The following is a 17,080-nucleotide window of genomic DNA, read 5'->3' on the forward strand; positions in this document are numbered from 1 at the left end:
TGTTAGTAATGTGCATGAAAGGGCAATACACTTCCGGTAGCCAATAACAACGACCTGATCATCGTTTATTCCCACGTATCAGCTGGGACTTATCATTGCTGATAACGCAGTTCTCTTCATTGACAATACTGTACTTAAAATAATTAAAAAATTATGAGCAACTGGTAATTAGTTTGGAAAATTATTTTGCGCAAAGGCCATTAACCACGGCATTTAAAGAAAATATGTTAATAACTACTCAATGGTCCAAGTTAGAGCGAAACGTCGTCATAAGTTTCATTCTCCTACGAGCTGGTTATTTGTGTATTGTGTAAAGCTTCTGTGTGTTTATAGTTTGTGATAATCATTGAAATATAACCAAACTACTTGATATATGTCTGATTAATTTGAGTAATTCCGTGCCATTTTCTCGTCAAATATTTTTTAACAATATATTTTAATTAATTATTTCAACGTGTTGTTATATTGTACATAGAAAACCGAATTCGTATTTTCATTAATAATAGCATCGACTACCTAAAATTAGGAAGCAGACTTCGCCATTGGCCTGTTTGGAATCACTGAGAGTCGCAGTGAGGTGGTGGACTTCACCTGGCCAGTGACAATACAGTACTGCAGGATCCTGGGTAGTCGAGGCAGACCGGTGGTGGATCCCTGGGGCTTCCTGCTGCCTCTAGAGCTGCCTGTGTGGGCAGCCACCCTGGGGGCGCTCATTATACTGCCTCTTGCACTGCTGCTACTGTCTTCATGCTTGTTGATCAAAACTAATCATCACACCTGGGTTAAGGACATTTTTGACCTGACCAGAATATTATTACAGCAAGGTTAGTTAAATATTGAACACACACACACACACACACACACACACATACACACACACACACGTATATATATATATATATATATATATATATATATATATATATATATATATATATATATATATATATATATATGTATATATATATATATATATATATATATATATATATATATATATATATATATATATATATATATATATATATATATGTATATATATATATATATATATATATATATATATATATATATATATATATATGTATATTATATATATATATATATATATATATATATATATATATATATATATATATATATATATATATATATATATATATATGTGTGTGTGTGTGTGTGTGTACTCACCTATTTGTGGTTGCAGGGGTCGAGTCTTAGCTCCTGGCCCTGCCTCTGCAATGTGTGTGTGTGTGTGTGTGTGTATTCACCTAATTGTGGTTGCAGAAGTCGAGTCATAGCTCCTGGCCCTGCCTCTGCAATGGTCGCTACTAGGTCCTTTCTCTACGTGTTCAATGAGTTTTATCATACCTCATTTTAAAACTATGTATGGATCCTGCCTCCACTACTTCACTTTCCAGACTAATCCACTTACAACAACTCTATGACTGAAGAAATACTTCCTAACAACCCTCTGTCTCATCTGAATTTTTAACTTTCAATTGTGACCCCTTGTTGCTGTGTCACATCTCTGGAACATCCTGCCTTTGTCCTCCTTGTCAATTCCACGCAGTTTTATATGTCGTTTTCATGTCTCCCCTGACCCTCCTGTCCTTTAGTGTCGTCAGGTCGATTTCCCTTAACCTTTCTTCGTAGGACATTTCCCTTATCTCCTGAATTAGTCTTCTTGCAAACCTTTGCACTTACTCTAATTTTTTGATGTGATTGACTAGGTGTGGCTTCCAAACTGGTGCTGCTTACTCGAATATGGGCCTATTGTACACGGTGTACAGAGTCTTGAACGATTCCTTACCGAGGTATCGGAATGCTATTCTAGGTTTGCTAGACGCCCATATGCTGCAACAGTTATCTGATTAATGTACGCCTCAGGAGATATACTCGGTACTATATTCACCCCTAGATCCTTCTCCTTGAGTGAGGTTTGCAGTCTTTGGCACCCTAGACTGTACTCTATCTGCTGTCTTCTTTGCCCTTCCCCGATCTTCATAACTTTGCAATTGACAGGGTTAGATTTCCGGATCCAGTTACTGGACCAGGCTTGCTGCCTGTCCAGGTCCCACTGTAGTCCTGTCTGATCCTCTTCCGATTTAATTTTCCTCATTAACTTCACATCATCTGCTAACAGAGACACTTTTGAGTTTATCCCTTTCGGTATTTGTTGATAAATTAGACACAGGTGCAACTCTTGGGTATCTTTATTGAGGAAACGTTTCGCCACACAGTGGCTTCATCAGTCCATACGAAGGAGAATCTTGAAGAACAGGAGGAGAATGAGGTATTTGTGTCTGTGATGTTATTTTGTGTGTTTTTTTTTTCAAGTTAAAGCGAATTTACAACCATTTTTATCCATGCAGCATCAGAATTGCTACGGAGAAAATGCGAAATATTTCCTAGGAAGTAATTCTGAAAATCGTCCTCCGCCATGTAACGGAAAGCCTTCAATATAATATGTCTCAGTTATGTGTCATGTTCCATGCTTTTATCATCAGTGGCACAATTATTCCAAACTTTTCACAATACTAATATAAGATTAGAAATTGTTACATATAGCACGAGCCACACTGTGGGGGCTGAAAACGTCCCCAAGAATACTACTCTGTACTAAACCATACCCCCGGCCGGGATTGAACCCGCGGTCATAGAGTCTCAAAACTCCAGCCCGTCACTACTCTGTACTCTCAGTACTCAGTATTCGCCACGCTCACACTGACACCCATCATACATACTTCTAGTTCTGTCAGTGTAATTACTTGTCAGTGTATGAAAAAGAAGAGCCATTTCAAGTGTACTTTACGTATATTGCAGATAAATGGTTCAGAGAACCGACACGTTGATAAATTCTCTATAATCCTGTCAGACACTGCAACTTCTTGGGATCTTAATACTTGGGAATTCTTCGCTTGCCTAACCCTTAGGCACGACCTTGGGCACGACCTACTTCCACATTGGACAAATGTGACACCACCTACGACTGCTGCACCTGTCCTGCCTACGGTAAATAAGTCACTTCTCCGCACATATGCCGTATCCTATTCAAGATTGATGGACTGACCACATCGACTCAAGGTTGAGGGACTGATTACCTCATTCTCCTCCTGTTCTTCACGTTTCTCCTTTGTATAGACTGATGAAGTCACTGTGTGGCGAAACGTTTCCTCAATAAAGATACCCAAGACTTGTACATGTGTCTAATTTATTTACGTATATCATTGAGTTTTTGGTCATATTTTGTTAAGAGTTTCAGTATTTTACTTAACTTTGTTGTTAAGTGCATGCTAGTGTGTTTACTGATAATGATAATGATAATGATAATAATAATAATAATAATAATAATAATAATAATAATAATAATAATAATAATAAAGTAATAATATTGATAATAATACTACTGATAATAATAACAAAATAATAATAATTAATAATGATACAAATAACACTTTCAAAATAACAGCTGCTAGAATTAAAATAATAATAATAATAATAATAATAATAATAATAATAATAATAATAATAATAATAATAATCATAATAAAGGGATTTAAAAATTCATTACCAATAACCACTGTAATGACTGTCAAATAATGATTGTCAAGAAGCTTGTTGAAGAAACAACAATAGAAACATGACCACTTTATACCTCGTCTCTTCCAACTCCAAGATTACAGGACTTGGGCGCTGGCATGGTGGAAGAGGTTGATCATTGGTGGGTGGGTGATCATGGCCTTAGTGCTCAGTAAGAGCTATGGTGGAAACCTCATGTCATCGCTGGCAGTGAGACACATACAGCAGCCCTACCAGAGCATCCGTGACGTGCTGGACGACCCCTCTGTTACCATGCTGTGGCAGACCAACTCAACTAACGTCCAGTACTTTCATGTGGGTTTGTTGTGGGAGTCTGGTGGTGCATGTTAGTGTTGTGTCTGTTGGTGCATGTTAGTGTCGTGTCTGTTGGTGCATGTTAGTGTTGTGTCTGTTGGTGCATGTTAGTGTGTTGTGTCTGGTGGTGCATGTTAGTGTTGTGTCTGGTGGTGCATGTTAGTGTTGTGTCTGTTGGTGCATGTTAGTGTTGTGTCTGTTGGTGCATGTTAGTGTTGTGTCTGTTGGTGCATGTTAGTGTTGTGTCTGTTGGTGCATGTTAGTGTTGTGTCTGGTGGTGCATGTTAGTGTTGTGTCTGTTGGTGCATGTTAGTGTTGTGTCTGTTGGTACATGTTAGTGTTGTGTCTGGTGGTGCATGTTAGTGTTGTGTCTGTTGGGGCATGTTAGTGTTGTGTCTGTTGGTGCATGTTAGTGTTGTGTCTGTTGGTGCATGTTAGTGTTGTGTCTGTTGGTGCATGTTAGTGTTGTGTCTGTTGGTGCATGTTAGTGTTGTGTCTGTTGGTGCATGTTAGTGTTGTGTCTGTTGGTGCATGTTAGTGTTGTGTCTGTTGGTGCATGTTAGTGTTGTGTCTGTTGGTGCATGTTAGTGTTGTGTCTGTTGGTGCATGTTAGTGTGTTGTGTCTGGTGGTGCATGTTAGTGTGTTGTGTCTGGTGGTGCATGTTAGTGTGTTGTGTCTGGTGGTGCATGTTAGTGTGTTGTGTCTGGTGGTGCATGTTAGTGTGTTGTGTCTGGTGGTGCATGTTAGTTTGTTGTGTCTGGTGGTGCATGTTAGTGTGTTGTGTCTGGTGGTGCATGTTAGTGTGTTGTGTCTGGTGGTGCATGTTAGTGTATTGTGTCTGGTGGTGCATGTTAGTTTGTTGTGTCTGGTGGTGCATGTTAGTGTGTTGTGTCTGGTGGTGCATGTTAGTTTGTTGTGTCTGGTGGTGCATGTTAGTGTGTTGTGTCTGGTGGTGCATGTTAGTGTTGTGTCTGTTGGTGCATGTTAGTGTGTTGTGTCTGGTGGTGCATGTTAGTGTGTTGTGTCTGGTGGTGCATGTTAGTGTGTTGTGTCTGGTGGTGCATGTTAGTTTGTTGTGTCTGGTGGTGCATGTTAGTGTGTTGTGTCTGGTGGTGCATGTTAGTGTGTTGTGTCTGGTGGTGCATGTTAGTGTATTGTGTCTGGTGGTTCATACTAGTGTGTTGTGTTTGGTGGTTCATACTAGTGTGTTGTGTCTGGTGGTTCATACTAGTGTGTTGTGTTTGGTGGTTCATACTAGTGTGTTGTGTCTGGTGGTTCATACTAGTGTGTTGTGTCTGGTGGTTCATACTAGTGTGTTGTGTCTGGTGGTTCATACTAGTGTGTTGTGTCTGGTGGTTCATACTAGTGTATTGTGTTTGGTGGTTCATACTAGTGTGTTGTGTCTGGTGGTTCATACTAGTGTATTGTGTCTGGTGGTTCATACTAGTGTGTTGTGTCTGGTGGTTCATACTAGTGTGTTGTGTCTGGTGGTTCATACTAGTGTATTGTGTCTGGTGGTTCATACTAGTGTATTGTGTTTGGTGGTTCATGCTAGTGTGTTGTGTCTGGTGGTTCATACTAGTGTATTGTGTCTGGTGGTTCATACTAGTGTGTTGTGTCTGGTGGTTCATACTAGTGTATTGTGTCTGGTGGTTCATACTAGTGTATTGTGTTTGGTGGTTCATACTAGTGTGTTGTGTCTGGTGGTTCATACTAGTGTATTGTGTCTGGTGGTTCATACTAGTGTATTGTGTTTGGTGGTTCATACTAGTGTGTTGTGTCTGGTGGTTCATACTAGTGTATTGTGTCTGGTGGTTCATACTAGTGTATTGTGTCTGGTGGTTCATACTAGTGTATTGTGTCTGGTGGTTCATACTAGTGTATTGTGTTTGGTGGTTCATACTAGTGTGTTGTGTCTGGTGGTTCATACTAGTGTGTTGTGTCTGGTGGTTCATACTAGTGTATTGTGTTTGGTGGTTCATACTAGTGTGTTGTGTCTGGTGGTTCATACTAGTGTGTTGTGTTTGGTGGTTCATACTAGTGTGTTGTGTCTGGTGGTTCATACTAGTGTGTTGTGTCTGGTGGTTCATACTAGTGTATTGTGTTTGGTGGTTCATACTAGTGTGTTGTGTCTGGTGGTTCATACTAGTGTGTTGTGTCTGGTGGTTCATACTAGTGTATTGTGTCTGGTGGTTCATACTAGTGTGTTGTGTCTGGTGGTTCATACTAGTGTGTTGTGTCTGGTGGTTCATACTAGTGTATTGTGTTTGGTGGTTCATGCTAGTGTGTTGTGTCTGGTGGTTCATACTGGGAGACTCTATCCAATGGGTTCTTCATCTCAGTGGAAACAGGGAGCAGCAGTAGAGTTAAGGACTCGTTCCACTCTGTATGGAAATATAGGCAAAAACTACGATCTGTTTGTACATATATTCATGTACAAGTATATGTAGTGTGCATAATTGTAAGTAGAATTAGCAAGACGTACCTGTTTATGAGACAGAAAGAAAAAGAGGCAATCATTCCTACCCTTGTGTAAAACAACCATAGGTTTCCGTTTGGCACACAACTGGCAGGATGGTAGTGCCTCCCCGTGTGGATGTTGTCTATCTACACACACACACACACACACACACACACACACACACACACACACACACACACACACACATATATCAATAACAACACTGCGACTAGAAAAGGAGTCGAACCCATGCTGCCTTGTTCCGCCTCATGGCGAGCGAAAACACATGACTTTCTAGTCCACGGGATTGTGTGTTCTCGGGGACTACAGCGTCATGTGTTTTTTTTCATCAACAAGTCGGCCGTCTCCCACCGAGGCAGGGTGACCTGAAAAGAAAGAAAATCATTGAACACTTTCACCTCACTCACACATAATCACTGTTTATGCAGAGGCGCCCAAATACAACAGTTTAGAATATATGTAAAGATACACAATATATCCCTCCAAATTGCCAATATCCCGAACCCCTCCTTTAGAGTGCAGACATTGTACTTCCCATTTCCAGGACTCAAGTCCAGCTATATAAAAATAAAAAGTTTCCCTGACTCCCCTCACTAAATATTTGGCTTAGCGCTTCTTTTTTATAATAATAATAATAATAATCCACTAAATATTACCCTGCTCACACTCCAATAGCTCGTCAGGTCCCAAAAACCATTTGTTTCCATTCACTCCTATCGAACACGATCATGCACGCCTGCTGAAAGTTCAAGCCCCTCCCCCACAGAACCTCCCTTACCCCTTCCTTCCAACCTTTTCGATGACAACCCTTACCCCGCCTTCCTTCCCTTACAGATTTATATGCTCTCAATGTCAATCTACCTTGATCCATTCTCTCTAAATGACCAAACCACCTCAACAACCTCTCTTCAGCCCTCTGACTAATACTTTTATTAACTCCTCACCTCCTAATTCCCACACACCAAATTCTCTGCATAATATTTGCACCACACATTGCCCTTAAACAGGACATCCCCCACTGCCTCCAACTGCCTCCTCGCTGCAGCATTCACAACCCAAGCTTCACACCTATATAAGAGTGTTGGTACTACTATACTTTCATACATTCCCTTCTTTGCCTCCATTGATAACGTTTTTTGTCTCCACATATACCTCAATGCACCACTCGCCTTTTTTCCCTCATTAGTTCTATGGTTAACCTCATCCTTCATAAACCCATCCGCTGACACATCAACTCCCAAATATATGAAAACATTCACTTCTTCCATACTCCTTCCCTCCAAAATAATATCCGATTTTTCTTTATCTAAATCATTTGATACCCTCATCACCTTACTCTTTTCTATGTTCACTTTCAACTTTCTACCTTTACACACACTCCCAAACTCATCCACTAACCTTTGCAACTTTTCTTTAAAATCTCCCATAAGCACAGTATCATCAGCAAAAAAGTAACTCTGTCAACTCCTGTTTTGTATTTAATTCCCCATAATTTAATCCCATCCCTCTCCCGAACACCCTAGGATTTACCTCTTTTACAACCCCATCTATAAATATATTAAACAACCATGGTGACATTACACATCCCTGTCTAAGACCTACTTTTACCGGGAAGTATTCTCCCTCTCTTCTACACACCCTAACCTGAGCCTCACTATCCTCATAAAAACTCTTTACAGCATTTAGTAACTTACCACGTATTCCATATACTTGCAACATCTGCCACATTGCTCCCCTATCCACTCTATCATATGCCTTTTCAAAATCCATAAATGCAATGAAAACTTCCTTACTTTTATCTAAATACTGTTCACATATATGCTTCAATGTAAACACTTGATCTACACATCCCCTACCCACTCTAAAACCTCCTTGTTCATCCGCAATCCTACTTTCTGTCTTACCTCTAATTCTTTCAATAATAACCCTACCATACACTTTTCCTGGTATACTCAGTAAACTATAATTTTTACAATCTTTTTGTCCCTCTTTCCCCTCTCTGCCAATCCCTAGGTACCTTCCCCTCTTACATACATTTATTAAACAAAAATACCAACCACTCCAACACTATATCCCCCCCTGCTTTTAATATTTCTGTCATAATCCTGTCAATTCCAGCTGCTTTACCCCCTTTCATTCTACGTAATGCCTCACGCACCTCCCCCACACTCACATCCTGTTCTTCTTCACTCCTAAAAGATGGTATACCTCCCTGGCCAGTGCATGAAATGACCGCTTCCCTTTCTTCGTCGACATTTAAAAGTTCCTCAAAATGTTCTCTCCATCTACCAATACCTCCAGTTCCCCATCTACTAACTCCCCATTAGTTCCAATCCATTAGTTCCCTAGGCTTTCTTTAATTGTTCATCTCCAAATTTTTTTTTGTTTTTTTTCAAAATTTCTTGACAGTGCTTCTCCCACTCTATCATCCGCTCTCCTTTTGCACTCTTTCACCACTCTCTTCACCTTTCTTTTACTTTCCATATACCCTGCTCTTCTTATAACCTTTCTGCTTTGTAAAAACCTCTCACAAGTTACCTTTTTCTCTTTTATCACACCCTTTACTTCATCATTCCACCAATCATTCCTCTTTCCTCCTGCACCCACCCTCCTATAACCACAAACTTCTGCCACACATTCTAATACTACATTTTTAAAACTATTCCAACCCTCTTCAACCCCCCCCCCTTACTACTCATACTTGCACCAGCCCACCTTTCTGCTAATAGTTGCTAATATCTACCCCTAACTTCCTCCTCTTTTAGTTTATACACTTTCGTCTCTCTCTTGTTGCCATTTTTCTATCGTCCCATCTACCTCTAACTCTAACTGTAGCTCAACTAAATAATGGTTCGATATATCAGTTGCCCCCCTATAAACATGTACATCCTGGAGTCTACCCATCAACCTTTTATCCACCAATACATAATCTAACAAACTACTTTCATTACGTGCTATATCATACCTTGTATACTTATTTATCCTCTTTTTCATAAAATATGTATTACTTATTACCAAACCTCTTTCTACACATAGCTCAATTAAAGGCTCCCCATTTTCATTTGCCCCTGGCACCATATATTTACCTACTACTCCCTCCACAACATTTTTACCCACTTTAGCATTGAAATCCCCAGCCACAAGTACTCTCACACTTGGTTCAAAACTCCCCACGCATTCACTCAACATTTCCCAAAATCTCTTTCTCTCCTCTACACTTCTCTCTTATCCAGGTGCATAAATGCTTACTATAACCCGCTTTTCAAATCCAACCCTTATTTTACTCCACATAATCCACACTTATATTTCCTCTTTTCCTGCTATAACTTATCCTTCAACATTATTGCTACTCCTTCTTTAGCTCTAACTCTATTTGAAACCCCTGACCTAATCCCATTTATTCCTCTCCATTGAAACTCTCCCACCCCCTTCAGCTTTGTTTCACTTAAAGCCAGGACATCCAGCTTCTTCTCAATCATAACATCCATAATCATCTCTTTCTTATCATTCCCACAACATCCACGCACATTCAAGCATCTCACTTTGACGGTTTTCTTCCTTTTGTTTTTAGTAAGCTATACGGGATAAGGGGTTACTAGCCCATTGTTCCTGGCATATAGTTGACTTCTACAACACGCATGGCTTACGGAGGAAAGATTCTTATTCCACTTCCCCATGGATATAAAAGGAAAAGCAATAAGAACAAGAACTATTAAGCTAAAATCAAAGAAAACTCAGGTGAGTGTGTACATATATTCTTGTACATATATGTGCAGTGTGGCTTAAGTGTAAGTAGAAGTAATAAGACGTACCTGAAATCTTGCATATTTATGAGACAGACAAAAGACACCAGCAATCCTACCATCATGTAAAACAATTACAGGCTTTCGTTTTATACTCACTTGGCAGGACGGTAGTACCTCCCTGGGTGGTTGCTGTCTACCAATCTACTACCTATAAAAGAATTTTGGTGGTGGCTGCCACAACCTGGCCAGTACGATCAACTATATGGTAAATTAAGACCCAATAACATTAATGTCTATTGTTTTTTTTTTTCCTAAAGTCTGTCAAGTCTGGGATCTTTCACGAGGTGGCGGAGGCTGAGACCAAGGGTCGCCTCAAATATAAACTGCTGCATGAGTTCCCTCATGCCATCAACACCCTGGTGAAGAGAGGTGATCACGTCCTCATGGATCTGGAGATCGTCATAACTATGTTCATCGGCCAGTACTTCACTCAAACAGGTTTTTTATTCAATGATTTTTTCTTTCATGCTTAGAATTAAAAGATGTGCATATATTTAGCAGGAAAAAATTTGCACTAACAAACACATACACACACGTATGTATATATATATATATATATATATATATATATATATATATATATATATATATATATATATATATATATATATATATGTCGTGCCGAATATGTAAAACTGGTCAATTAGCAAGAACTCATTTAAAATTAAGTCCTTTCTAAAATTTTCTCTTGTACGTTTAAAGATATTTTTTTTATTAATGTTAATGTAAAATTTTTTAATTTTGCACCAAAAGAATCTTAGAAAACTTACCTAACCTTATCATAACAAGAGCAATTTATTTTAGCCTAACCCAACTAAATACATTTTAAATTTGTTTACAATAATTTAATACTAAACAAACACAGTGAAATATATTTTTTTCGTTAGGTTCAGAATGATTTTGGCGAAATTATTGCATACACAAATTTTCACTTGTCCTATATGACAAGATGAACGTTGCTATTTAAGCCAAGATCGCAAGTTCTGCCTATTCTGCACCACATATATATATATATATATATATATATATATATATATATATATATATATATATATATATATATATATATATATATATATATATATTTATATATATATGTATATATATATATATATATATATATATATATATATATATATATATATATATATATATATGTGTATGGGTGTGTGTTTGTGTGTGTGTGTGTGTGTACTCACCTAATTCACCTAATTGTGGTTGCAGGGGTCGAGAGTCAGCTCCTGGCCCCACCTCTTCACCTACCGCTACTAAGTCCTCTCTCCCCCTGCTCCATGAGCTTTATCATACCTCGTCTTAAAACTATGTATAGTTCCTGCCTCCACTACATCGCTTGCCAGACTATTCCACTTCCTAACTACTCTATGACGGAAGAAATACTTCCTAACATCCCTTTGACTCATCTGAGTCATCTGTGTCCCATCTCTGGGACATCCTGTCTTTGTCCACCTTATCTATTCCACGCAGTATTTTATATGTCATTATCATGCTTTCCCTGACCCTCCTGTCCTCCAGTGTTGTCAGAAAGATTTCCCTTAACCTTTCTTCATAGGACATTCCCCTTAGCTCTGGAACTAGCTTTGTTGCGAACCTTTGCACTTTCTCTAATTTCTTGACGTGTTTGACCAGATGTGGGTTCCAAACTGGTGCTGCGTACTCCAGTATGGGCCTGACGTACACAGTGTATAAAGTCTTGAACGATTCCTTACTGAGGTACCGGAACGCTATTCTCAGGTTTGCCAAGCGCCCATATGCCGCAGCAGTTATCTGGTTAATGTGTGCTTCTGGCGATGTACTCGGTGTTATACTCACTCCCTCCTAGGTCTTCCTCCTTGAGTGAGTTTTTCAGCATTTGGCCTGTCTTTGTCCACCTTGTCTGATTTAATTCTCCTCATTAACTTCACATCATCTGCGAACAGTGACACTTCTGAGTCTAACCATTCCATCATGTCGTTCACATATACCAAAAATAGCACTGGTCCTAGGACCGACCCCTGTGGGACCCCGCTCGTCACAGGTGCCCACTGTGATACCTCATCACGTACCATGACTCGTTGTTGCCTCCCTGTCAGGTATTCTCTGATCCACTGCAATGCCCTTCCTGTTATATGCGCCTTATCCTCTAGCTTCTGCTCTAATCTCTTGTGAGGAACTGTGTCAAAGGCCTTCTTGCAGTCCAAGAATATGCAATCAACCCACCCCTCTCCTTCGTGTCTTACTTCTGTTATTTTATCATAAAACTCCAGAAGGTTTGTGAAACAGGATTTGTCTTCCATGAATCCGTGCTGGTTGGCGTTTATACTCTTGTTCCATTCCAGTGCTCCACCACTCTCCTCCTGATAATCTTCTCCATAACGTTGCATACTATACACGCCAGTGACACAGGTCTATAGTTTAGTGCCTCTTTTCTGTCTCCTTTTTTAAAAATGGGAACTACATTTGCCATCTTCCATACCTCAGGTAGGTGCCCAGTTTCCAGGGATGTGTTGAAGATTGTGGTAAGTGACACACACAGCATATCCGCTCCCTCTCTAAGGCCCCACAGGGAGATGTTGTCCGGTCCCATTGCCTTTGAAGTATCGCTGTCCCTTAGCAGCTTCTTCACCTCCTCCTCATTTGCATGTATGTCATCCAACACTTGTTGGTATATTCCTTGCTGGTGTTCCCCTCTGTTCTGTCCCCCCAGTGGCCTTCCTGTGTCCACTGTAAATACTTCCTTAAATCTCATATTGAGCTCCTCACATACTTCCTGATCGTTTCTTGTGAGTTCCCCACCTTCTTTCCTCGGCCTTATCACCTGGTCTTTGACTGTTGTCTTCCTCCTAATGTGGCTATACAGCAGTTTCGGGTCAGACTTGACTTTCGATGCTATGTCGTTTTCGTACTGTCGCTGGGCCTCCCTCCTTATCTGTGCATACTCGTTTCTGGCTCTTCTACTAATCTCCTTATTTTCCTGGGTCCTTTGCCTCCTCTACCTTTTCCACTCTCTGGGTCACTTAGTTTATGCCTCCCTACACCTTCGGGTAAACCAAGGATTCGCTTTGGTCTTCCTATTATTTCTATTTCCCTTGGGAACAAACCTTTCCTCTGCCTCCTTGCACTTTGTTGTTACTATTCCATCATCTTGTTTACTGATTTTCCTACCAGTTCTCTGTCCCACTGAACCTCCTGCAGGAAATTCCTCATACCTGTGTAGTCCCCCATTTTAAAGTTTGGCTTTTCCCATTCAATTTCTGTTACTTTCTCCACCTGTAACTCTGCTATATAATCAAAACTCAGAACCACGTGATCGCTAGCTCCAACGGGCCTCTCGTAAGTGATGTCCTCAATGTCTGAACTGCTCAGAGTGAACACAAGATCCAGTCTTGCTGGCTCATCCTCCCCTCTCTCTCTGGTAGTGTCCCTGACATGTTGATGCATGAGATTTTCAAGTACCACATCCATCATCTTGCTTCTCCATGTTTCGGGACCCCCATGTGGCTCCAGGTTTTCCCAGTCGATCTCCCTGTGGTTGAAATCGCCCATTACTAGTAACTTTGCTCTGCTCGAGTGAGCTCTTCTTGCCATCTCAGCCAGTGTGTCCACCATCGCTCTGTTGTTTTCTTCGTACTACTCTCTTGGCCTCCTGCAGTTCTGTGGTGGGTTATACAACACTCCAATGACTACTTTATGTTCCCCAGACTGAGTTGTACCTACTATGTAGTCCCTTTCTCCAATCATGTTCATGCCTTCCATTTCCTCCAATCCCCATTGGTTTTTTATGAGCAGTGCAGCCCCTCCTTCCCCTCTACTCCTTCTATCTTTCCTCAGGATCTGATATCCCGATGGGAAGATTGCACCTGTTATTGTCTGAGCGAGTTTCGTTTCTGTGACTGCTATGATGTCTGGGGATTTCTCGCTGATTCTTTCGTGCCACTTCTCATATTTATTCGTTATTCTGTCCGCGTTTGTGTACCAAACCTTCAGCTTTTTTTCTATCACTGTGGTCCTGGGAGAATATTGGGGTTGGGGGAGTGAGAGCCTTGGTGGGGGCCTATGGGGGGCTGTGGTGTGGGTGGGGTTTGTGATGAGGGGGGTGGGGTCAGAATGCCCATAGGGGGCAGCTGTTGGGGTGAGGTTTGTGATGTGGGGGTTGGTGGCAGAGGGAACAGTGTGTGGGTTCTGGTTTAGATTGCTCAGTTGCGTTGGGATTGTCACGGTTGGAGTCCTTCATCGGGAGTTTCTGCGGGGTGTGTTTGCCCTTCCTCCTGTGTCTGGGTCCTGCTCATCATCATCATTGCCTCTCCTTCCTCCTTGCATCTTTGTACCCTCTCTTTCAGTGTAGTCCTTTCTTCTTGTGTTCTGTCGCGATCGAGGTATACTCTCTGGTACCCCAGTTTGTCCCTCAGTCTTGCTTTCTCTTGCAGGATCCTGGTTCGAGCTGATTCTTCATTGAAAATTACTTTGACAGGGCTTAGGGTTTTGCTCCTTTTCGTGGTTCGACTGGAGTCTACCTATTAGGTGAACTTACCGTAGACCCATTTTCCTTAAGTGTGTAGAATTTTCCCTAAGACAAATGCCAGACACATTTATATTCAAAATGTAAAGTCCATTATATTGTTCCGAAGTTAGACTGATAATTTTGATAACCGTTACGTTACAAATGTTAATTTTGCTGGTTACCCACTCCATTACCTTTGTGGGCTGACTATCCACTATTCCTGTAACACTCAATCCTTCAGGCACTACGCACTCGAGTGCCAGGGTCACTGAATGTTTCCAGCCTCTCCTCCCATCCTCATTCTTAGCAAGATTCCCTTGGAACGAATATGCCGAAATTTCTTACTCATTTCTGCAAATTTGCAAGCTCCTGATGATGTGTTGCTTTGCATCTTGTTGCTTGTTTGCGATTCTAGCATATATATATATATATATATATATATATATATATATATATATATATATATATATATATATATATATATATATATATATATATATATATATATATATATATATATAATTATATATTTTTATTTTTATTATCACACCGGCCGATTCCCACCAAGGCAGGGTGGCCCGAAAAAGAAAAACTTTCACCATCATTCACTCCATCACTGTCTTGCCAGAAGGGTGCTTTACACTACAGTTTTTAAACTGCAACATTAACACCCCTCCTTCAGAGTGCAGGCACTGTACTTCCCATCTCCAGGACTCAAGTCCGGCCTGCCGGTTTCCCTGAATCCCTTCATAAATGTTACTTTGCTCACACTCCAACAGCACGTCAAGTATTAAAAACCATTTGTCTCCATTCACTCCTATCAAACACGCTCACGCATGCCTGCTGGAAGTCCAAGCCCCTCGCACACAAAACCTCCTTTACCCCCTCCCTCCAACCCTTCCTAGGCCGACCCCTACCCCGCCTTCCTTCCACTACAGACTGATACACTCTTGAAGTCATTCTGTTTCGCTCCATTCTCTCTACATGTCCGAACCACCTCAACAACCCTTCCTCAGCCCTCTGGACAACAGTTTTGGTAATCCCGCACCTCCTCCTAACTTCCAAACTACGAATTCTCTGCATTATATTCACACCACACATTGCCCTCAGACATGACATCTCCACTGCCTCCAGCCTTCTCCTCGCTGCAACATTCATCACCCACGCTTCACACCCATATAAGAGCGTTGGTAAAACTATACTCTCATACATTCCCCTCTTTGCCTCCAAGGACAAAGTTCTTTGTCTCCACAGACTCCTAAGTGCACCACTCACTCTTTTTCCCTCATCAATTCTATGATTCACCTCATCTTTCATAGACCCATCCGCTGACACGTCCACTCCCAAATATCTGAATACGTTCACCTCCTCCATACTCTCTCCCTCCAATCTGATATTCAATCTTTCATCACCTAATCTTTTTGTTATCCTCATAACCTTACTCTTTCCTGTATTCACCTTTAATTTTCTTCTTTTGCACACCCTACCAAATTCATCCACCAATCTCTGCAACTTCTCTTCAGAATCTCCCAAGAGCACAGTGTCATCAGCAAAGAGCAGCTGTGACAACTCCCACTTTGTGTGTGATTCTTTATCTTTTAACTCCACGCCTCTTGCCAAGACCCTCGCATTTACTTCTCTTACAACCCCATCTATAAATATATTAAACAACCACGGTGACATCACACATCCTTGTCTAAGGCCTACTTTTACTGGGAAAAAATTTCCCTCTTTCCTACATACTCTAACTTGAGCCTCACTATCCTCGTAAAAACTCTTCACTGCTTTCAGTAACCTACCTCCTACACCATACACTTGCAACATCTGCCACATTGCCCCCCTATCCACCCTGTCATACGCCTTTTCCAAATCCATAAATGACACAAAGACCTCTTTAGCCTTATCTAAATACTGTTCACTTATATGTTTCACTGTAAACACCTGGTCCACACACCCCCTATATATATATAATTATATATATATATATATATATATATATATATATATATATATATATATATATATATATATATATATATATATATATATAATTATATATATATATATATATATATATATATATATATATATATATATATATATATATATATATATATAATATATATATATATATATATATATATATATATATATATATATATATATATATATATATATATATATATATATATATATATATATATATATATATATAACATATAAGGAAGTACCACCTCTATGGCTGGAATGGGGACCCTCATCCTCACAGAAGACAAAAAAACGTACCTCAGAGAAAACTCAAGGTTCTCCCCGGAGCTGTTTGAATATTTTCTTCTCCTACCACCCCCTATATTTGATATTCTATGTGAACATTTATTAATAAACAGAATACATTT

General features: G+C 40.1%; 1 protein-coding gene across 1 annotated transcript in view; it reads left to right on the forward strand.

Annotated features, from left to right (window-relative positions):
* LOC128689617 (probable glutamate receptor) overlaps positions 1-17,080 on the forward strand; it is a 33,341-nt gene that overhangs the window by 7,182 nt on the left and 9,079 nt on the right. The window contains exons 4-6 of the mRNA XM_070087708.1: positions 527-824; positions 3,680-3,897; positions 10,444-10,624. Coding sequence (XP_069943809.1) covers positions 527-824; positions 3,680-3,897; positions 10,444-10,624 — 697 coding nt within the window. The remainder of the gene's footprint in view (positions 1-526; positions 825-3,679; positions 3,898-10,443; positions 10,625-17,080) is intronic.

Source organism: Cherax quadricarinatus, chromosome 22 (assembly GCF_038502225.1).
Source record: "Cherax quadricarinatus isolate ZL_2023a chromosome 22, ASM3850222v1, whole genome shotgun sequence".
NCBI lineage: Eukaryota > Metazoa > Arthropoda > Malacostraca > Decapoda > Parastacidae > Cherax > Cherax quadricarinatus.